Source organism: Nothoprocta perdicaria, unplaced genomic scaffold, assembly GCF_003342845.1.
Source record: "Nothoprocta perdicaria isolate Ctin4 unplaced genomic scaffold, notPer1 scaffold_153, whole genome shotgun sequence".
Classification (NCBI taxonomy): domain Eukaryota; kingdom Metazoa; phylum Chordata; class Aves; order Tinamiformes; family Tinamidae; genus Nothoprocta; species Nothoprocta perdicaria.
The window spans coordinates 1,014,474-1,037,241 of record NW_020454683.1 but is presented as its reverse complement, the minus strand read 5'-3'; the positions used below and the strand labels follow the sequence as shown (position 1 = coordinate 1,037,241).

Here is a 22,768-nt window from a genome sequence, read left to right as displayed (position 1 = left end):
CCATCAGCATCAACTTTCTTGACTCAGKGCAATTCAAGGCTGCTCTAAACACCTGGATATAAGCGTACAACATCTTTCAGGCATTGCTAGCATCAAGGTAGATGTGACAGCATATCGATTCCTAAAGTGGTTCAAGCACAGGCAGGGATAGGAAACTGGCCACCATAAAACACTACTCATGTACTTGTTCTCCTCCCTTTACAAACATAATCCATCTCCATATTGTTTCAATGGCAATTTAAATAATAAACTCTTTAAAGAAAAATCYTGGGTTGTGAAAAAGTAAAACTATACAGAAAAGTCAAGGGTTGACAAAAAAAATGTTAACTCTTTTTCCACGAAACTTCTTTTTCTTGGTTTTCCGCATATTCTTCTATATGATTTTATGTGAACTCCTACATAACACTGGACCACTCTATTATCCTTCCTGGGCTCTTACACTCTCTGCCTGCAATTTTGCTTTCTCTCACAACACACTGTCTCATGCTCCTCCTGGGGATTTCACGAGCTCTTTTTTTTTTTTTTTTTTTTTTTTTAATGTTTTTCCACATTCTTCCTTCACTCCATGGATGTTTATTTCCCTAAATACTGTGACCATTTTCCAGTGAGCAGGATCCATGGGGCCAGTCTTTCCTCCCACTCTCTTTCTTTGAAGGATGGGTTATCAGGCTCGCTGCTCTCATTTCTCACTCCCGCTGGCACATCCCAGGGAAGACTATTAGTGAGCAGCCAGAGAAGGACCACAAAGGAAAGGCAGAGAAACGAAGACCAGATGCTGCCAAAGGTTGAAAAAGTAGAAAGCGACTTCCTGTCTAGAAACCAGAAAAAAACAGGGAAATTCCAGATTTTTAGTGCAATGTGAGATATCAGTGTATCAGACTGGCTTTTAATGCTGTTCGAAAATAGTTTTCTCTGTTCTTAAACTAATAATGCATTCAGAGAATTTTCAAAAAAAAAATCTTTTGTTTAGAGATAATGAGAGAAAAAACACAACAATATAGAACAATACAATTCAATAACATAATTAAAACCTCTGTTCTAACACACATTCATAAGGGACACAATTCTGACTACGTGGGCAACATCAGTTCTGCCATTTCTGCCCCGCAGAAATAGAGAAAGAGGGACGATTTTCCCATAACTAGCCGTGCCAAAATGTGTATTCAGAAAATAAATAAATAAAGAACAGGGTTGGTCAGTTCTGGTATGAACATGGAGCTGTAAACAAACTGCTTCCAGGAAAACMGAGAACAAATCCCTGCAATTACCACACTGTTAATGTACAGATCTACAGCTATAAGAACTCCTCCAGTATAGCTTGAAACTCACTTCTGTGAAACGGTTTTCATGTTAGGTAGATTTCCCTGTTCCGGGAAGAAAGCAGGAGGATCTGCCAGACTGGAGTGTGCWGAGAGGAGGGGGAGGGAGGCAAGGAATGAAAGCAGTTATCAAGGCATTCGTAAGTAGGGAGCTCYTGGAACAACATTAGAGTTGAGGGTCATGGGAAACAGAAGCTTTTGCTCACCCTTCTTCCTGGCAGTTTTCTGCACTTGGGCAGCAAAGTGTTTGGTAAGAGCAGAAGGGGGGGGGGGAGAGGAAAATGAAATGTGTATATTTAGCTCATTAAAAACAAAAATACTACCACTTTTCTTTAAAGGAAATGAAACACTTTCCATAAGAAATGCCTTAAGGTCTTAGAGCTCAGGCACACACAGCTTGATTAGGTCCCTTTGATCAGCCAACTAGCATCACAGTCAATGGCTTTCAGTGGTGCACACAACAGTGTTATTTTCACAAACGTGGATGCACACTCACAACAGATGGGAGCAACACTTGTTTCAGTCAAATATGCACTTCCAGACTCTGAGGACAGAGCGGAGCCCCAAGGCAGGCAACGTTTTATCCCCTAAAATTAGTGTCCCTGAACATCTTTACTGATCCTGGCCTGAAGATGCTTCTTGCACCCAGGCACTTCCACTGCTCTGATTCACYGTTTCTCACTGCTCAGGAAGAACAGACATAAAACATAAGCTTAATTTAGAAAACTGGCTTAACACAGTACTTAAAATCCACTTTTGCCTTTAAAATATGAAAATATGCAAGGTATTCAGAATATGCAGAGATGAGAGTCATGAAAGCACCTATGAGCCTTATAGCCTGCTTTTGAGGGTCCAAACTAAATTGCTCACTGTRCGCAAACTCCAAAAACTGTTACCAAAGTATATACACTTTCACAGAGGTAAAACCACACAAAAATAGCTGCACACCACTGCAGATCTCTGTTTCACCACATAAGCTGCTGTTCGCATGGATCAGGAATCAAGTGCTCCAAAGGAATTTGGCACAAACTCCAATTTGCATGTGACATTATTTCTTTAACAGGTCTGAAATACTTTTTGTATCTTACATACTTTCCAGTTCTATTCCATTCAGCTAGAGAGGAAGCAAGAAATACTGTAAAAGTTAGTAATCAGATTAAGTTTCTCCCTATATACAGAACTATTTCAAAGAAGAGGCTCTTCATATTTTCTGAAGGAAAAAATATATATTCATATTTATTTTACTAAAATCTAAATTAACTTCACAGACAAAATAAGGACCTCGCCTTTCACTAATATTTATTTTTATTAATTCAAATAACTTCTAAGAAGGACCAACTCAGCTTCAACATGTTTCATTTACCACCTTTTTTTTTCCCTCCAACTTTTAAACCCGTGGAATTTTGTTCTACTTTCCTGTCACTGGAAGATTTAGGCATACATGACAACATCCTTTCCTTATCTTCCTGTCAGAATGATATCCTTTAATTCATAACCTTAGCATCCATTAGTACAAGTACTGTTTATATTACAGCATGTGTAATGAGTTCTGAATTGACTACGATCACCCAGGATTGAGATCTTGTCCTTATTACTTCTATTATAATTATTATAATAGATTGTTTTATTGCCTAATGCTCAGGCTCAGAAAAAAAAGTCAAAATTTAGGAATTAGAAAAACAGCAAAAAAGGAACAGAAATACCAGAAATATACGCTACTTCATCAATCCCCGATAGCTCTGCATTTCAACATGATGCCAGTATTTTTTCTCAAATCCATCCTAAAACACCCAAGAGAGGTACAAAGAAACATGACAAGAGCAGGGAACAGCAGGAACATCTTTCTTACAGAAATTTAAACATACATCATACATTTTCACCCTCAAAAGGACTACTGGAGTAGTCGTACTGGGGACTCCTGGCATAGTCCTTTTCAGGCAGTCTTAGCATGGTAAGAGCTCCACAAAGTCACACGCGGTACAATAATGGTGACTGGCTCCCCCAAAACCAAAACAAAAGCATGCCTAATAAAGCTGGCAAGAAGCTAGCTCAAAACGAACCCATGACATACTTTTTTTCATGAAACGTGTAATTAAATCACGCAACTCCCTGCCACCGGATGCTGTGGATATTAAAAATTTATGTGGGTTCAAGAAAGGACTAGACAAGTTCACAGAAGCAAACTCCATGGAGGGCTATTAAAGACATAACCTCCTGCTCAGGAAATCTTCAAGGCACAAATTGCTGGAGGCAGCGGAAATATCACTCCACTCTTGCCTGTTCTTATGCGCCACGCTGGGCCTTCAGTATTGTGTGCGAGGGAAGAAATACAGCCCGCCCAGCGCAGCACTTACTCATCTCTGGAAACAGGATATAAGGCCAGATAAACCTTGGGTCTGACCCAGCGTGCCCGTTCACGTGTTTTCTGCAGCAGGAGCTTGAGTGCTTCAAGACACCATTAGCTGACAGCCACCAGCTACCRGGGGAGGTCATCAGCAGCCACCAGCTGCTACAGTGGCATCTTTGAGAGCTCCTAGCCCTTCCACACTTTGTGCTTAAACAAGCCTGGAATCTTCACAACTTCCTAACTTAGCTCTTARCACAAGGGCGGCCACGAAGTCAGCAGCTTATTCAGTCCGTGCTTTTCCCCAGAGCTCAGTACTCCTCTCCCCTCTTCTCCTCCCACTGTTGCCTGCTACATACCATCCATCGCCCGTCACGAACACAGAATTATCTCAGCCTCCATACAAGCCAAGTCTACAAAGACACTGAAATAACTGTATTTCCTTGGAATATGCAATGTCATTGCCCTATTTCCCAGCAGGAGATGTGCAAACACAACTGCCTGAGGCCACATAGTGACCTGGTGAGGAGGTGGGTCCACCCACAGGCCTCTATGTCCATTACTACAGATGCCCTTCCCTCGAAACGTWTCCTCCGAGTCGGAACCAGATATGTCTGATTAAGGCACTCATAAATTTAATGTTTAACCATATAACTCAGGACTGTGTTTTTGCTCAATGCCTTCAGAATTTCCCTGAGGTCATCCGGAGACATGAGCAAAACGCAACTTCTACCCCAGAAGACACTGCGCTGGGAAGAAAGTCCCCTCACTTGGGTGTAGCCACCTTTCCATCTCTGTGTGCTCTCCTTGCCCTTTTCCCAACAAAAACCTGCCTAGAGGAATTGTGGATTCCACTGCAGAGGCCCAGCAGTGCTCAAAGTAGCAGCTCCCTTTCTCCTCTGTGTAATACAGAGGGAACACGAAATGTGTAATTCCCTGGAAACAAGAAACCGGGAAACCTCAGCAAGATGAAAAACAAAAATTGATGTATTTCTGAAATCATCAACTCTTTCGCTAAGAGAAGTGGAATTCTCTGTAAGGATGAGAAAAACAGGGTTTGGTTACTCTAACAAATAACATCTATTGCTTCCAACCAGCAATACAAACTGAAGAGCACCCAAATGGCTGCCTAGATTTTGGAGGCTGCACTTTTCTTCCTCAACCAGAGCACAACCCATGCTTTACTTAGTGATGTGCCAATAAAATAGAGCATTTCTTCTCTTTTATGAGCATGTAAAATGCTTAACTGCAACACACAGTCCTTCCAGTGCTCACTGCGTATCTCCTGTAATCCTGTCCCATCTTCAGTCAAGCACGAAAGTCAATAAGAATCAATGAACAGCCCATGAACTCTGCTTTACGCCAGGGACTGCAGGCATAGCCAAGTAAAACACGCTCTTCCTAAAATGTTAATGTTAGCTTTCTTCACATAAGTAAAAAGAAGGCATTAAAGCATCAGACGAAACAGCAGAAAAGTGTTAACATAAACCAGGGAGAAAATGGAATGTCTTAAATATTTCTTTTTAAAAWCTTTATTCAAAATTACAGCATCTAATAAACGGATTTCTTTTACACTGATCTTTGCGTCTAATAATACATAGTTCTTCTAAGGAATTATTCTGTTTTTTTTGAAATGGTCTTTTTATTTTTTTTTTCTGAATTAAGCCCCCCACACACACTTTATACACTATCAAGACAGCCCATAATGACTCCTGTTGACTGTTCTAATAGTTTATGTATTAAGGGCTATGATTCTCTGCCTACCTGAACAAACAATATATCAAAACATCTCTTATCAAGACACTTATCCACAAAGACAAGCTTGCTAAAGCCTCTTACAGTCACCTTTTAATACGAGACAATGCTCCCAGGACCCACTTATTACAGACAAGAATCAAGAACACTGATCAAATCGGACCTCAATGCAAGACAGTCACACTCATTACATTCCAATACTCCAAACTTTCCAACATTCCAACAAGCCAGTAAGTTTAACTATCATACCCCCAAGCCAAATATAGAAATTAATGTTGGGCGTTCTGCTATCAGTTTGCATAAACGCTAGATAAAACAAAAAAATCACTGTGGAATATTAATTATAATTTAGGCACAGATTGTGCTTCAGATCAAAAAAGAGTAATTCATAAATATGAAATAATTACTCTGAAAAAAATCACAACTAATTAAATATTATTTGCACATTGGTTTTGGAGGCAACCAAAGTATATTCACACTATTAAAAAGCACACACCAAGTGAAACAGAAACTTGAGAAATTTTCAAATAGCATTCATGTTACTTTTTTTTCCTCTATTTTTCTCCTCTATTTCCAACATGAAAAATGTTTTTTTTTCCTATAAAAAACCACAAAGTCCAATTAAAAATATAAAATCTTCTAACTTAGCAGCAAAATATTAATAAAATCAAGAATCTCTTCTGAGTGGAATTTTCAGTGGCTAAGAGAATATACAGCTGCTAGCTTTACTAGTTTGTATACAGCTTTCCAAAATTTACCTCATAAAGTGATTTTAAAGTTCTTACTTTTTTGTGCTACTGAATAAAAAAATAAAATAAAAAAAATAAAAAAAAAAAAAAGGACACAATCCTATTTTTCATTTTGGCCCCAATGATAAATGAGGCTAAAAGACTTTAGGGTATTTTATTTATTAACACCATGCATTTCACTTTCATGGTTAGTACTTCCTAAACTGCCAGAGTTTGGGCAAGCTCTGGTATCCAAGCTCTTTCTATCCCTCCTTTTCTTGGAACCCAGAAGAAACTGCTTTTTAGGTTCATGTTTCCTGGTTTATCTGAAAACTCCCAAAATTTCTTGAACTCCCACACCACCCTTTCAAMTTCCATTTACAAATGCTAGCTGTAATATTGACTTTTTCTCTGTAATTTCTGGGGGAAAAAAATGTATATATTAGTCCAGAAGTTCTCCAATACACAAAAGGGACAAAATAGGTTGTCTAGACTTCAGTTATCTTAGCTTCCAAAAATGTTGCTGCCTGGACAGCAGCTATTCACATTAACCACTCTTTATTTCCTCATGCAAATGCACATTTTTGACGCAGGCTCCTGCACAGTTTGAATCATTCAGTTCAGCAGAAATGTATCAGAATTACGAGTGCAAGTAGTCAGATGCCTCACACTACACAGATGAGCAACTCCAGCATCACGTTCTCTATTTTGTTTCTTCGGCATTTTCAAGGCACCCTACACTCAAGGTTTTGTTAAGCTATCAAAGAAAAAACAAATCTGGARATGGGGTTGGAAAGTGGGTGTCAACACCGACTAACACATTTCCCTGTTGATGTAGGTGTTCATAACGAGCTTTTATGTTTTATCTTGTTGACGATTAAGAAAAGGATCTCATAATACTAAATGACATGGAAATACAAAAAGAGAGGAAAACATGAAAAACACACAAATGCATTCAGGGCAAAAAAATCACCTCAGTTATATTCACACAGTGATAGGATTTACATTAGCTTTAATACTCTGAGATGATCTTCAAGTCACTGCAGACAGCTCTTAATACGTCAACTGAATGATCAGCAATAGCCAAACTATCAAGGTTTATTATGGGAGGAGAGCACAGACACAGAAAGTATCGTTATCTGATTATATAAACCTTGAATACTGCATGAAGTTTCATGCCAACCCTCTCAAAAAAGGACATGGTCATCACAGAAAAGGCACAAAGAAACTGACAAGGGACAATCAAAGGTTCAGAAAAAGTAATTTAAAAGCAGAATCCAACCCAACTAGATCTTTTCAGAAAAGCCATGAAAAGAGAGGGGGGGAAAAAAAAAAATAAGAACAGAGAAAGATATAGAAAAATGTAACAATGATCCCCCAAAACCAGCAGCATAAAGCACATAATTTCTCACAGAACAGAAGTACCATCATCACTTCATCTAATGGAATATCCAAGCAGCAGCTCTCAGAGGAAAGGGAAGAAGTTTTGCCGGTTTGGTGCATAGTTAAATCACACAACTGCCAAAACCACTTTGCAATCTACCAAGATAAATGGCTTCACAAGCAGATTTGGCAAACCCATCCCTGAAAAACGGAAGAGCWATTTGAGGATATTTAGGGGCACTTAAGGGGAAAATCTACCACAAGCGCTTATCTCCTCATCGGGCATATTTTGGAAGCTCAGTACTTGAACGTGGRCTACCAGCTGACCAGCTCTATCCTGAAGGCACTTCTCAAAACTACAGCAATGCTGACAGTCTCTAAAGGAAAAAAGCCTCTCAAGAACTGAAACTGGAAGCTCACTAACAATAGGATATTGGCTGAACTAATTAGTTTCACAGGGAAACAATCATGTTTTGCTGATACTAAGTGTTGTGTCTTAATTTCTTTTATTATATTCTATGGTCTTGTTATCCTTTTAGAACAAGAAAGTAGATGTTGGAGAGACAAAATTCCATATATCAGCTCTGCAATTCCAAAATAGGAGAAAAATAATAATAGTAATAATAAAACYACACACATACAAATTGCCACACCTAAAAATTTTTCAATAGAAACAACTAAAATACTTGCATTGAAATATATAAAGAATTAATGGAGAGTCAATGTCCATCTTCAAAGAGAAAATACTTTTTAAGATGAATAGTGTGACAAAATTTATGCAACATAGTAGCTTAGTAGAAGTGTAATATTCTATATTCCAAGAAGCCTAACACTTTTTTAATTCAACTGCATTTCTGTACAAGTCTGAATAATTTCTTTGATTACATCACAAGAATTGCTGATCTCCTTCACTGCTATGTTCTCAAAAAGTACTAGAGACTAATTATCTGTTTGAAGATCTCCCTTTTACCTTTAAAACATTGCCTTTTTTTTGCATTTTTTAAAGACTGTAATTAAGTCATTCATATATACTTACACATTTTTTATTTTAAACTAAAAATATCTATATATATTGACATGCAAGTCCAATGTCCTTAACACTTACTGTCCCCTTAACAAAATACTCAACACATATAGAGCAGCAAAAGACAGGCCACACCAAATTACTGTTTGTGTAGATGAAGACGGGCAAAATTTAGGGAAAATAACCCTCCAAAGCCATAGACTTCTTCTCTTCTTGACTTGATCTGTCTTTATTAAGATAGGAGGGCAAGATTAGGCAACCAGTTAGCGGAATTTTCATATATGCCAGGAATCCAGATGTGGGATTTGATACTCGCACTCCATTGCTGCACACGCAGGAGCTCAGACCCTCACACCCMATCCTGATCCACTGCACTGAGCCCTTCTCCCACCTCCTGAAGGAGACTAATAATAATAATAATAAAATAAATAAAAAGATCAAAGCAAAATGATCTCCCCTGATTGTGCTGGAAAGTGCCATTTTAATTTATGAAAGGACAAGAGAAATGTTTCTCATTGCATGAAATTCCTTTGGGTACATTAAATGTTCAAGAAAATATGGCAAGATTGAGGCCCTTGAAATCACAAGGTTTACTGAAGGCTAATTTCTCATGGAAAACAAATCAAAGATTCTTTTTGAGAGTCAATTACAAGAATAGTGTTATACAGCTAGTGTAATGCGGATTTTACTGCTGAACGATTTCAGAAATTAGAGAGCCATCAGAAAGCTGGTTAAAAGAAAGAAAAAAAGGGATTTGCAATGCTATTTTTGTAAATCTGGGATGATTACCACTGCCAGCTGGGACCCTCTCAGGACATGCTGCATTAACAGTGGAAGAAGTGAATCAAGACACAATGAATCAAATCATTGCTGTATGCTGTGGCAATGTAAATATAATACAGCAGATTAAAATATTATTTTTATTTCAACTGCATAAAGAAAACAGCACTCAGGAGAAGGAGTATGAAATATGACATAATATCATACAAGAATAGAAAAATCAGCATCGGTTTTTGAGCTAGCAGAGAAGCTGCCCAAAAAAAAAATAAAAAATAATTAAAAAAATTAAAAAAAAAAAAAAAAAAATAAGCTGCCCAAAGTAAAAAAAAATAAAAAAAAAAAAGGCAAGTGGAAGAGAACTAAAAGAAGTAAGTTTTATTAGGACTACATAACCAGGGAATTTCAGAGTAAATTTACCTGGACCACAGACCTGAACTAGAAACAGTCTCTTGCGGGGGGAAGGAAGAAAGGGAAGGCGGAAAGGGGAAAAACTCATATCTCATATTTTTCACTTCTCAATCAAAAACAAAACAAAGAAACACTAAGCAAATGGCTTAAATATGGCTTTAATGGTTTTAAGCCTGCAACCTMTGGATAAATGAGAGGAGGTAGGACAAAGGATCTGAGCTTTTTCCTCCACAGAAAAAATGAGCTGCATCATCCTAGCTAGGGCTGAGTACAGTGTCATCAAAAAGCTACACAAGAAGAAAAGACAATTTTAAGCAAAAACTCAGAAGTCTTCCATTAATTTATCAGGAAATCTCTCATCATACAAAGAAGTTAGACTAGGTAAACAGGAAATGTATCTCTCCTTAAAAAAAGAAATATTTTGAATTTCACATTTGACCTTAGGATCCTGGACAGTAGGAAGACACAGCAGCTCTATACTCACATCGCAAAAAGGCAACCACTGTCTGTAATCAAAATTTTAAAAGAAAACTTAACAAAGCCTAATTATAAGCCTTACATTTCTGCCTATAGCTCTTTGTTTGAGGACACACTTGAGATATTTAAAATCAGTTATCTGTTTATTTTTAGATTAACCCCATTGTGGTAGGAGATGACTATTCAATATAGGTACATGAACTACCAGAACTTTAAGATGCTCAAAGTACTTCAGATAATTCATATCTCAACAGACTAACAAGCTTAGCTTGATTTCCTAGCATTAAGAACCTTTCAAAATTACTGTCTTTACATACTTGTAGCATGGCAACTTAAACTGTGCATATTTATTTAGTGTCTGTATATATGGAAATGAAAACAATATTAGCATCTTCAATTATTTGACTTTGTTTCAATGCACATTTGCACAYGTGTATGTWAACACTCAGAAATAAACCAGCCAAYGCAGTATGCAAAACCAGAAGGGAAGGAGAAGGAGTAAAAAAGTTACACAGCTGTTATTACAGCAAAACACTTCAGTTTTAAATCACATAATGATAATCCCTTAGTAATGTGAGCACCAGAAGGAATCATTCAAAGCCTCATTTAAAAGCATTTTGAAACTTGATGACCATTAGATTAACTGGAAGATGTCTTCAGGGTTAATTCTTTACAGTTTTCAAGATTACACACAAGTTCAATAGGTAAAACTGAATTGATCATATACTAGAAAATAAATAAATAAACAATTTAAGACTTTCCAGCAACAAAAAGTCAATCACAACCCTAAGAAAATGTCTTATTAACTTAACAGTGACATGTTTTTAAACTTAACTTGTACAGGTTCAGGCAGCACATGGCTCTTCATATGCCTTAGTCTGTGGGACAGAGAAACTTTCCATTAAACTTTTGTTCTGTTCCAAACAAATCTGTAACTTTTTCTTTGAACTAAGCAGTTGTCAAAAAATCTGCTTTATGGTTCTTATGCTTTCAAGGGAGCTAGAGCATTTTCTCAAACTCTCCCTGGCGCCCTGTGATTTTCCAGCAACCTCACCAAAACACAAGCTGCAAAACCAGACTCGGGCAACGCTCTCCACCAAATACAGCTAATATTGATACACCTTCCAACCTATACATGCAGGACAGTACGGTATTTCTGGCATCCATCAGTCTGCAGGCTTCTGTTCAGGTTATTAACTGTGCTGATCTCCCTCCCCCAAAAACAAAGTCCACTGTGAGCAGCGTAGGCAGCCCTGCAAAGTCCCAAGTCAACTCTGGCTGTAGTTGGGTGTGCAGTTAAGCAGTCGCTGCCAACATCCATCAACGCCAAGCCCTGTCCCTGCTCTGTGCCTGTCCCTGGCCAGGGAAGCCAACGTGCTGGGTCTCTTGTGCGTCTGGGCTGCCCTGAGCTCTGCCAGGACGAGCCCTTCCAAGGCACACAGTGAACCCGACCAAACCAGCAGCGGTGAAAAATGACTCCAAGATGAACAATGGTTCATAGTTCACAGTGTAGTTCTCTAATCCAACACAGTGCCCAGCTGCACAAATAGCCATCCCAGCACATTTACGGGACAAACAAGGGGTGGAAATAAGGGCTGAAAGGGGGAAGGGGCTGCTCCGGGGGGTCCTGTTTGTTTGTTTAGCTACAGAGCTGGCTTAAAATTACACATTGAAACGTGGCTGCGAAGACATGCCCCCCCAGTAACCTCTTCTGATCACAATCTCCAGGAGAATTACTGGACAGCTGAACTATTCTTTGCTATTCGCAGAGGATGGCAGAGACACTCGGGTGCTAGAGGAGAGCACAGCAGGATTCAGAATTACCGCCCAGTCACAGTGTGACATTCAGCAGGCACCACCTAGGACCACAATTCTGAAGGGAAAAAAAAATAAATAAAATTMATTTTAAAAAGACCCCATTCACCTGATAAAAATAAGAGGACTCAATGCTTCTTCATTCCAATCTGGGTATTTTTGTTACCTAGCAGGGCACTGGCCTRGACTATGAAAGGTAAGTCCTATGTATATGGGAAGGGGCTGATAAAATCCGACTCTAGGCAATCACATGTAAATGCAATTATATGCAATTAAAAGCAAATGCAAGCAAAAAGTCTGTARCAAAAGTCCTACATTTCAAAAAGCCAGAATCTGTGTAGCTAAGGGAACATGGCATTCCCAAAGACACAACAAAGGTTACCTTGCATCTGCACCTTAGCTGTAAGAACAACCCTATGAAGGAAATCAAGGTTAACTGGAAGAACCATCTGAAGAAATTGTGGGAATTTGCCATACTTTTAGGGCTTAATAAAGTAGAGGGCTTACGSCATAGAGCATAGGGCATGGCGTTCGGAAGATCTCACGATGTCACGGGAGTTAGGAGCATAATTAATACACGCAGCTTACTGATAACCCCATGCCATACAAGGTAAGAGCTAGAAATTAGTCTCCTGATTGGACAGTGGGTGAGCTCCCGCATTTTACTGGGGTATATATGCAGACTGAACATAGCAATAAACACCATTTGCTGCATGCTCATATTGGTGTCTGTGCTCTATGGCCCTGGGGCGAGGACAACCCCAGGTCAATCCAGCTAGCAGACAAGGCTTGCCGACCCCCTTCGGCAACAAGAAATAATATAGAGATATAAATCATAGAATAGAAGAGGAAGAGATGAAGATCCAGAGCAAATGGTCATGTTATATTCAAAACATACCTGCATGCAGATGTATTTTTAAAAGTTAGGATAACCAGGTTTAGTATCAAAGCTGGAGGAATTCCAACAGCTCAGGTGGACACCAGCGCGCTGCTTGGTGACTTATGCAGGCTCTACTAAAGCCCAGACACTGAGCAGTCACAAGATAGTTTCAGCCTAATTCAGGGTATTTTCCAAAGACAGTCATACTCGGAAAATAAAAATTTGTGACACAGCTGATGTAGAAATTTACTAAAGAAAAAGAAACAACATTTTGTCCATAAAAGTCAAAGGAGAACACAGACAACAAGGCCAACAAGCAGCAAAGACAGCACAAAAACAGAGCCCAAAGATTCACGTACGATCCGAAACGGAAATTAATATTCGGCTTCAATTCGTATTGATCCTAATGTTATCGATATGAAAAAAGCAAGAGAAATTCATACAAAGTACACACCGGAATGCAAAATAATCATGCCATCACATTAACACAAAGATAAACTTAGGCATCCAAAATTTTTAAATCAAATGAAGCAGTATTCTAAAATAAGGTAGCAAATATATGCTCATATTTAAGAAACAAAGACAATAATTCAACAAGCATGGTCCATTAGTTCTAACTTAAAAACATACAGTTATTTAGAACACTCTCTGAGGATCAAATAAAGTCTTGGAAACAGACAGAAAATGGGCATGTTTACTAAAAGCAAACTGTACTAGCTAAGGGATCCACTGCCTTTTCTGAGAAAGATACTACAAACACCACCAGCAGCAAAAACACCAGGAAAGATCTAACTGGCCTGCAGGAAAGCACATGGCACGAAGACAACAGGAGTTAATAATTAAGGGAGATGATGAGAACTTGTAGAGAAGCTATAAAGATAAGGAAGCAACTGGAAAAAGGCTTTGCTGCAAATGCCCCACCAGAGGAATGTCATTATTGGAGATTATTCATGGAGTGACATCGGGAAAAATCTCCTTAATATCCTCACCCTGACTTCGATGCCAACTTGACATAAAGCAGCAAAGCATTAACCACAGAGAATGCTGGACAGGAATTTAAGAAAAGTGGTGAAAGATGGAAGAGAAAAAAAGGAATAAGAATAAAATTGAAAATTGGATGACTTTGAGAACAAGAGTTTTGKTTTTTTCATCCTTTAAGTTGCAGATTCCTAAGTTTGAGCAGTATGCCAGAAAGGATAATTCTACTAGATAGAGGAAGAAAAAAATTATATAAGCAAAAAAATGCAAAAGATTAAAAAAAGAATTGATGCAAGATGTATTAAGAGTGTGGCATGCAACAGAAAGAAGAAACACACTAACAAGTGCCCAATATCCCATGAACGTCAATTAAATGACCTAAGAGGACAATATCAGTCAAAGGTCTCCAAGAATTATAGGAAGACATCCAATTAAAGGGTAGGGTTTGTTGTATGACACATCAGGTTGTGTGTGTGACCCATCAGGTTAAACATTTTATAAATTTAAGCACACTGTCTAACAGAGGAGGTAGGTTGAATCCCCATCCCTGGCATTACTGAACAGCACAGAAATAATGATCCTTTCTGAGCAGTTTGCCTCCCAAAGTGACTGGCACCTAAATATGCCAAGGAACTGCAGCATAAGCACTGCAGTTCCTACTTCTTTTAGACAACCAAAATCAGCATAATTTAGATGACCTGACCCTCAGCAGAAATGTATGGGAAGCTAACTGTACAAATACATAGTTTGCAAGTATGAAAAGAATAAGAAGGCATTTAAATGAGCTGGGAGAAAAGAAGAAAATTCACAAAGATGCAGTCAGATATCTCACTCTAAGGAATTTTTCAGCTCTACTCTAAGAGGTCTATATAAAGGCTGTTTTTGAATTAGGAACATGATTTTCTCCTAGCAGACAGGAGGGAAACTATCAGGCTGTTCTCACCTCTACTGACTTAACTGCTTTCAATTGCCATCCACCTCCCATCTCATCCAAAAATACTAATGAGCAAACTCAGTCAGTCACTTGCTTGATGCCCATTACACAACATGAACTTGCAGTAGCATAAAACTCRGATTTACATTCTTCTGGGCATTGTCAGTAGAAAGTGTAACAAATAATATGAAAATTAAACGTGATCCTCCTCTAGAAATCTCTGTGCTGTTGACTGGAGGTAAAATGTATCTGAACAGGTCTTGCTGTGTATGGAAAGCCAAACGCAGAAAGATTTTCCTGAGCACAGAAGGCAAAGAATAATTAGACTTAACTGTACATGTAATTCTATAGGACATGGTGAGTCTTGTCTTTCCCCGATTTACCTTTCACACTGTTCAGTTGACTTGAATGCTCATTAAGGAAGATAAATAGCCAAATAGGTGATACCTATTTTAATTTATATCTGTATATTTTTCATTCATATACCGAGGACGCTACACTTGCAAACAGACGCAACAAAGCCCATCTGATGCAAACCTTTCTCATGCAAGCAACTTGCCAAAGATGAAATATTATTTGTGGAGCCAGATACACTACATTTATAGCACACTGCTGCACCTTGCATCCTCCTTTGAATATTAAGCTAGAAGCAGATAAGACTTCTGAAGGCATGAGAATTTCCATACTCTTTTCCCATGCCTGAATTATACTAACAAAATACCAGCACAATAAGAACATGTTGCTTAAGTCTTCCAAGTCCTGTGAAAGACAAGTCTGCGTAATTGTGACAGAGAGCAGATTTAAGTTGATAACTTGTAACTGATCTGAAAAACTATACAATAATATAGTTCACAGCACATAAGGTACTGTGAAAAATATTATCCTTCTAATAAAAGCCATTTACACTTCACAGGATGCAAACTGAAGGTTATATTACTGCCTAATAATACTTCAATCTCATATTAATAAGAAGAAAGTTAAGCACTCTTTTTCACAAGTTTTGTATCTATTTTATGCTAGTGTTTGTAAATCCTGACTTTTTTCAGCTTACATAATACACTTGAGGATTCAAAGCACTACACAGTCAGGGAAAGATTATAAACATTGATTTCAATTAAGTGCTATCAGAACAAAGATCAAACTTGCTTACAACTATTATTTCTTTTTCCTCTATTTTTTTCTTCTATACACCTGAATATTTAAGGTAAATTCAAAAAGGCTTAGAAAGCACTATGAAAATGACTGAGAAAYGAGAGAAACTTTTATGCAAGATGAGAACAACTTGTTCGGGCTAGCGAAAGGACATGTCTATTCCCTAGGCAAATCATGGTTAACGGCAGCGTAGTAGACTTGAATAAAGTAAAAAGGAGTATAAATAAGTTTAAATTTCCAGATGAAATGTATTTTTAATGAGTTACTCAAGCCTACAAGCAACAAAGTTCTAAAACAGCCTTCCAGCAACGATAGTAAAGATAGAAAATGCTTTTAAAACAGATTTTGACAAGTAGGGATTCTATGACATGACACTAGCAGGAGACTGGATTTAGCAGCAAAAAAAAMCCCATGATATCCTCCATGATATGGAGGAATTAGGTATTCCTCCATATTCAGAAGTATTTATAACAAGAGCTTTGAGACTACAAGAAAACATGCAGCTAAAGGGAATGGCATTGCACTGTTTTACCTATTATGATTTCAGTGGAAAGGAGGACAGAATTATCCTGTTTTTCCATCCTGTTTTTTTTTAGCATCCATCACAAAGGATGGATATTAGATTATTGACTGTCACAGAAAACTGCAAGTTGCTGTAGCACTTCTGCCCACAAAGCCCCAAGAGATCTGGACAAGTTCAGTGATCACAGCATCATATTTTCCATTGTCATAAAGACAATATTCATGGAGCAGATGGTTTCATATTAATAGAATTCATCTATCTTGTTTATAGCAAATGAAGTATGTAGGAGTCAGAAAGCCAACTAGACCATTAAGAAACAGATTAAATTTGACCTTTTCAGAAGACACTTTAAAAGTCTGAAATTCTTAGTTTAAAGTAAATTGCAAAATATTATCATAAAGCAGGGGCACCATTTCAAATGGCATGTGAAATTCAATTATTCCTCTGTTCACTTGACATTATCCACCTGCCAAATTTCTTTGAAGAATACTTGTTTCAATATTAAGGCATCAGAACACCCAGGTTGTGTTGTTCAAGGACTTCATTAACATGGTATTCATTAATGATAGCATGGGAATTCACTTGCAGGAATTCTTGGTTTAAAATGAAACATTCTATGATGGGACAGAAAACACTTTCCCCAACCACTTCATGCTAGTATTTTTTTTTCTCCATATATATTATGACAAAGATAATGCTATACACACTACAGTTGCTTCAAAACCAAGAGGCAGTAATTAAACTCCTTCTCTGGTCACACATTAGCTTGTCATTGGTATCTAGGCACGAAAGCCTCTAGACTTAAAACTGGTTTTGAAAATTGTATAAATAATGCACAAGTGAGCAAAACATCAGCAGGAGTTGAGCAGAAATAATACAACAGTGAAGCGACAGAGGACTGAAATATTCATGACTATGCCCAAGGTTCAACTTCCTTTTAGTTGGAAATTTTCCAATCTGCAGAAAGGCAAAAAGAGTTCAGCATTTCTGTATTATATAACTTAAATAAATAAATAATAAAAGCAATCATTTTCAAAGGCAATGTGCTTTTATTTCTGAAATTCTCAAGAAGCTGTACTTTTGTAACTCCATGTTTGCCATCACGGTATCACTTATGGAGTATTAAGATTCGGTGGTTTTACTTTAATTCTATATTAATAAAAGAGAATGGGAGAAACTCAGCAGTTATTATTCAATGAACTCACTTCTGCTCCAGTTGGAATCTGGAAAAGTCATTTTAAAAGATACAATCACATGAAAACATGTGAGGCCCAGCTATATGGGAAAATTCATCTTTTCAAAAAAGATAGAGAGGTTTTTTGCATGAAAAAAAAAATCTCAAGAGAGATAACAAAACCACTGGTTCTTAATGCTGTAATTYGGCCTTTATTTTTTCTTCCAGAAAGCTAACCTCCATGCATAAGGCCAGGTTTGTCCCTGTACTTTTACTGTTAGGGTTATGACAGAAGGAAACAGCTTGGGGACAAAGTCTCTTCTGTGTGGAATTTATATGAAAACTTAGAGGAAGAAAAAAAAAAAAAAAAGGTAGAGTTCTGCGGGAAAAAAATGGCATTTCCATCTTGGGCCTATTTCTCAAGGTGTTAAATAGTCAGTAAAATAAAACAAATGACTTGGGGTACTAATTCTGCTAGTAAAAATTCTCACAAAAATAAGCACTGTTTGTAGCTATGTTTTCTTAGAAGCATCTCCTAAATGTTATTTATATTATGCCAAAGTTCTTCATTATTGTTTACAATGTAGTACAATGCTTTAACAGCCTTATCAACATAAATCAACTGAAAAAAAAAAGAGATTTCACCCATTTAATCCCAAACTAGGCCTAACTAACACTTTGAGTGCATGAACTTGTAGCTACAACAGGAATTATAATGGAGAAGAAGACCTCAAAAATCATAGCGGAGAAACTGAATGCTTCTGTATTGGAGTAAGCCAGGAGCTCACCTGCACAGCATGCTTATTTTTTTTCTGTATTATTTAATGCATTATTCACTATCTTTAGCTGAACAGCAGGCCTATTATGGACACTGAAACCATACAGTTCTCTTTATATTTTCTATATAAACTAAAAGCCTCACAGACTAAGTTCCTCCTCCCCCATAAGGGGAGAAATTACAAAGTATAATACAAAGAATACAGGAGAAAAAAAAGCCTTGATGTTTCAACTGAAAATAAGCTGGAATCAAAGGAAAGGAAAACTTTCAATTCTGATTCAGGGGTCCAGCATATCTATTTTAAGGACATGTCTGAATATTATGTTAGGRGGACCTGTCTACCAAAACAAGTGTTCCCTAATAATCAAGAAGGCCTGTTCTACCAGAACAGTCTACCAGGTCTACCAGTCTACCAGTCTAGAAAGCTTTTTTTTTTTTTTTCTTCTCCAACTTGCAAACTAATGAACATTAAGGAACCCTCCTCCAGAGGCATCACAGTACTGAGTGTTGATCCTACTTAATTGGGCCGACACATAAGCAATGAAATCTCTCTAGAAATGTAACTTTCTGAGATAACAGAAACATCCATTATATGCAGACCAGTCACCCGTTCAAGTGAGATCCATTTACATAGTACCTGAAATCATTAAACAAACAAACAAAAAAGTCTCAACCTGTTGTTGGTTGTAGGACAASGTTGCAGAACAGGGCTGAACTAAGCATCACATACCCAAGTGATCCTAAGCAACCTAACTGGACTCTACAGCCTGTATTCTTCCCTCAAAAAATCTTTCATGCCTAGAAASAGGAGGAATGAGGGCAAAAATACGTTAGGAAAAAGCTGCTTGTTCAAGTTCAATCCTGGCAGTATCAGAGTTATCAGCTCTTACATACAGCACTCACAAAACTCAACTACTGTTTCACAGCCCAGGATTAGCATCTTAGAATTACCCTGGAAAGCAGGATTCCCAAGAATTAATGTTGCTGAACCAYATTAAAATAAGGTGTGACCTTAACCTGGGACCACTGCAACAGTGGGGCTTCAAGATGTTTACATTCTACATTAAGTACATTGGTTCTAGCTTCAAATTATGTGKAATCTCTTGTTAAGTATTTTTAAACATTATATTTGTATAGCTATTTCTTCAAATAATAGCAAATATTCTGAAACTATCAATGTAGAAGTTTAGTTCCATCTGAAAAATATCTTATATTTAGACAAGGTAAAAGATGATAGTATTTACAAAGTGCATTACATCAAACTCTCCCTCTTGTAAGTGATCAGGAATGAATATGCTCCAAAATCTGTTTCAGCTGAAGCTCTGCAGCAGTTTTAAACCTTCCCCTAATCAAAATGACCCTCCAAAGGGATATGCAAATGAAAAAACTCTAGATTATCTAAAGAGATAAAACACAGTAAACAAAGCTTGCCGGTCTCCAGAGACTGTTGTAGGTTGTTACATTTTCAAGGAATAAATCACCAAGATTCACCACAGAAATTAACTATATATTCTATTGTTTGACTGGATTTTCAAATTAAAAATGGCCTTGTATAACTTTATTCTACACTCATTTTAAAGCTGAGCTCAAGTGGAGTAGGCAGAAGTCCTCTACTTTAGGAAACAAACTCGTGCTTCTTGCCARCACAGATGCACACACACCTTGCACTACCTACACCTGTCTGTACAGTGTATCAGAAATTTCTCTAGTTATCCTAATATCAGGTCATTGGTAGGCATAGTTTCAAAACTAAAGGGTTGGAAATGAATATGAAGAAAAATACGTTTCTATACCACAACAGAGTTTAGTCACTGAAGATTTAAAGACAGTGCTGCACACAGCATTTTAGAAGTTGTACATAGGATATAATAGGCACCACATCAAACAAAACAGTGCCTGTAATTTTAAAATTCGGAATTTGCAGGGTGAGTATTAATTACCTGGGACAGAAGCATTGCTTATCCCTCTAAAATGAGGGCRGAGTTGTTGAATGTCTGTACACACAGTCTAAGTGAGGGCTTGCAAGTTGTCCTTATGAAGATAACGCAACTACTCACTCCAGAAGCTGCCCATATTACTCCCACATGCACAAAGGAGCAACATTCATTGTAGAGCTGCCTCTGACAACCTGAAGGGATCCTGTTCATGCTTGATTTGGCTGGGAACAAAAACACACCGTCAATTCCGAGTGCTAGTTCAGGRCAGGACTGGCTTCTCCGGGGGTACCCTAACCTGCCGCTACTATTTGCGTGTGCCCTCTCACAGAACAGATCCACGTGTGAAGTAGCTTGAGAACCTTTTGCAAAACTTGAAGTAAAACTTTTAATTTCATGACTTAAACTTTATGCTACTTTAAASAAGCTTAAATAACCTGGGTTTTGGAAAGTTATTTTCTTTTCTCTGGAAAGAAAAATGTGCTATCAAGCTTTTGTTATGCCCACATTTTTTCCCWATATCAACTATCATCTCAGACTCTGCAAGCACTGGCTTACTGAAATTAATGTAAATTCGCATAAAATGTAAGACTTGTACCCAGGCCATTCCYTAAAATAGACATGTCTAAAAACATTCAGACTTGCACGGAAATTCTCAAAGAGCCCGCAGCTCTTTTTTGTGGAGACACCACCACATGCAAAGTGTTCACGGAGCAGGGATGCGCACACACGAGCACGGTTCGTGTCCAAGCCAGGTATCAGGCAAGCAGGAGCTCCCAGTTTGACCTCCTGCCCCTTGGAAAGAGCAAAGCTTCAGGCTTGGAGGCCGGGCTGCTGCCAGCCAGGCCCAGTGCTGGTGTTAGGGCTTGTGCTAACACCTGATTCGTGTTTTCACAAGAGCAACGCTTACAAACAGTGGCCTGGCGAGCCAACACGGTGGGTTAAGGACTCTTTTAAAGAGGTGACTTAAAGAGGGGATTTTAGAGAGGATTTCCTTGAACACTTCGACGATGTTCAGTGATGCAAGAAGCCACACGTGCCACCCCSTGCCCTGCCAGGCACCAGGTTAGAGCCTTTGGGAGCAAGTTAAGGACAAGGAGGAGGCAGCAGGAGCGGAGGCCAGGAGGACGAGCTAAGCGAGGCGGGTGGCTCTTCGCTGTCCCCTCTCGCTCCTCAGCCAGCGCAGGCTGCGCTCCGAGAAGCTCCAAGAGCCCCCGGAAGAACCAAAGCGCCCAGCCTCATCCCGAGGACCTTCCGAAAGAAAATTCGAGCTATTCCAATAAAACTGGGAAAAGCAACAAGGGTGGGGGGGAAGCTTTGAGCGCATTTTAGCGGATTTAGGGCCCTTTGGCGCCCTGCCTCGCCCCTTTGCCGCAGGCAGCCCCGTCCCCGGGGGACCCCGCGGCGCCTCCCGCCGCTCCTGGCAGGAGGGGGCGGCCGGGGCCCCCTTTCCCGCGGGCCGCCGGCAGGGGAGCCCTTTCCCGGCGCCCATTCAAACAAAAGGAGCCCCCGGCGGGCACCCGGCCCCGGCCCCGGCGCCGCCGCTCCGCACTCACTGCGCAGCGCGCCGATGAGGAGGCTGCCGTCCTTGATGAGCTCCTTGATGAACTTGTTGGTCCTCTCCAGCTCGATCTCGTGGCACTTGAGGCGCTCCCTGAAGTCCGGGCTGTCCAAGTAGGAGTCGCTGAACTCCAGCGTGGGCAGCCCCATGGCCGCAGCAGCGCCCGCCCGCCCGACCCCTCCGCGCTGCGCCCGCTGTCACCCAACTACATGCCGACCGCGGCGCTCCGCGGGCTCCCACATCCAGCCGCTTCCGGCACCTCTCCGCCTTCCTCCCTCCCCGCCTTCCCTTCACCATGGCCCGCCCCTCGCTCTACGCTGCCCCCCGCCGCGGCGGCCCCTCGGTCCCTCCCCGTCCTAGAAACCACAAAGCCACATAGCTGCTTTTGGTATCAAGGTGGAAACATTAACGAGACCAGTCCTGAGCGGCAAAGTTTGTCGAGAACTTTCCTCCAGCCCAACATGCTCCCTCCACGTAACTGACCGCTTTCCCTTTAACCGGTTCCATATGTTTCTTCAAATAATCCGCGTTTTCCTCCACTGAACTGAGAATTTGCCCAGCTCGCATTATATCAAATAAAAATCTGGTTAGTTCTCATGCTCTTCCTTTTTCTCAGGAAAAAAAAAAAAAAAAAAAAAAAAAAAAAACCAAGGAAGATGGATGAGTTAGGAACTTTGTGCCATTAAGCTATATGTGATCAGATGTAAACCCAACCCTATAGTATTTTACATTGGCATAGAAAAGATTTACAAATACCTGTGACTTTAATTAGCATTTATGGCTGCACCTGGAGGAGGATCTGGTAAATGAGCTATTTGGCA

General features: G+C 39.3%; 1 protein-coding gene across 1 annotated transcript in view; it reads right to left on the bottom strand.

The window, feature by feature from the left end:
- ARHGAP42 (Rho GTPase activating protein 42) overlaps positions 1 to 22,096 on the bottom strand; it is a 145,932-nt gene extending 123,836 nt beyond the window's left edge. The window contains exon 1 of the mRNA XM_026034963.1: positions 21,943 to 22,096. Coding sequence (XP_025890748.1) covers positions 21,943 to 22,096 — 154 coding nt within the window. The remainder of the gene's footprint in view (positions 1 to 21,942) is intronic.
- Positions 22,097 to 22,768: the final 672 nt, after the last annotated feature.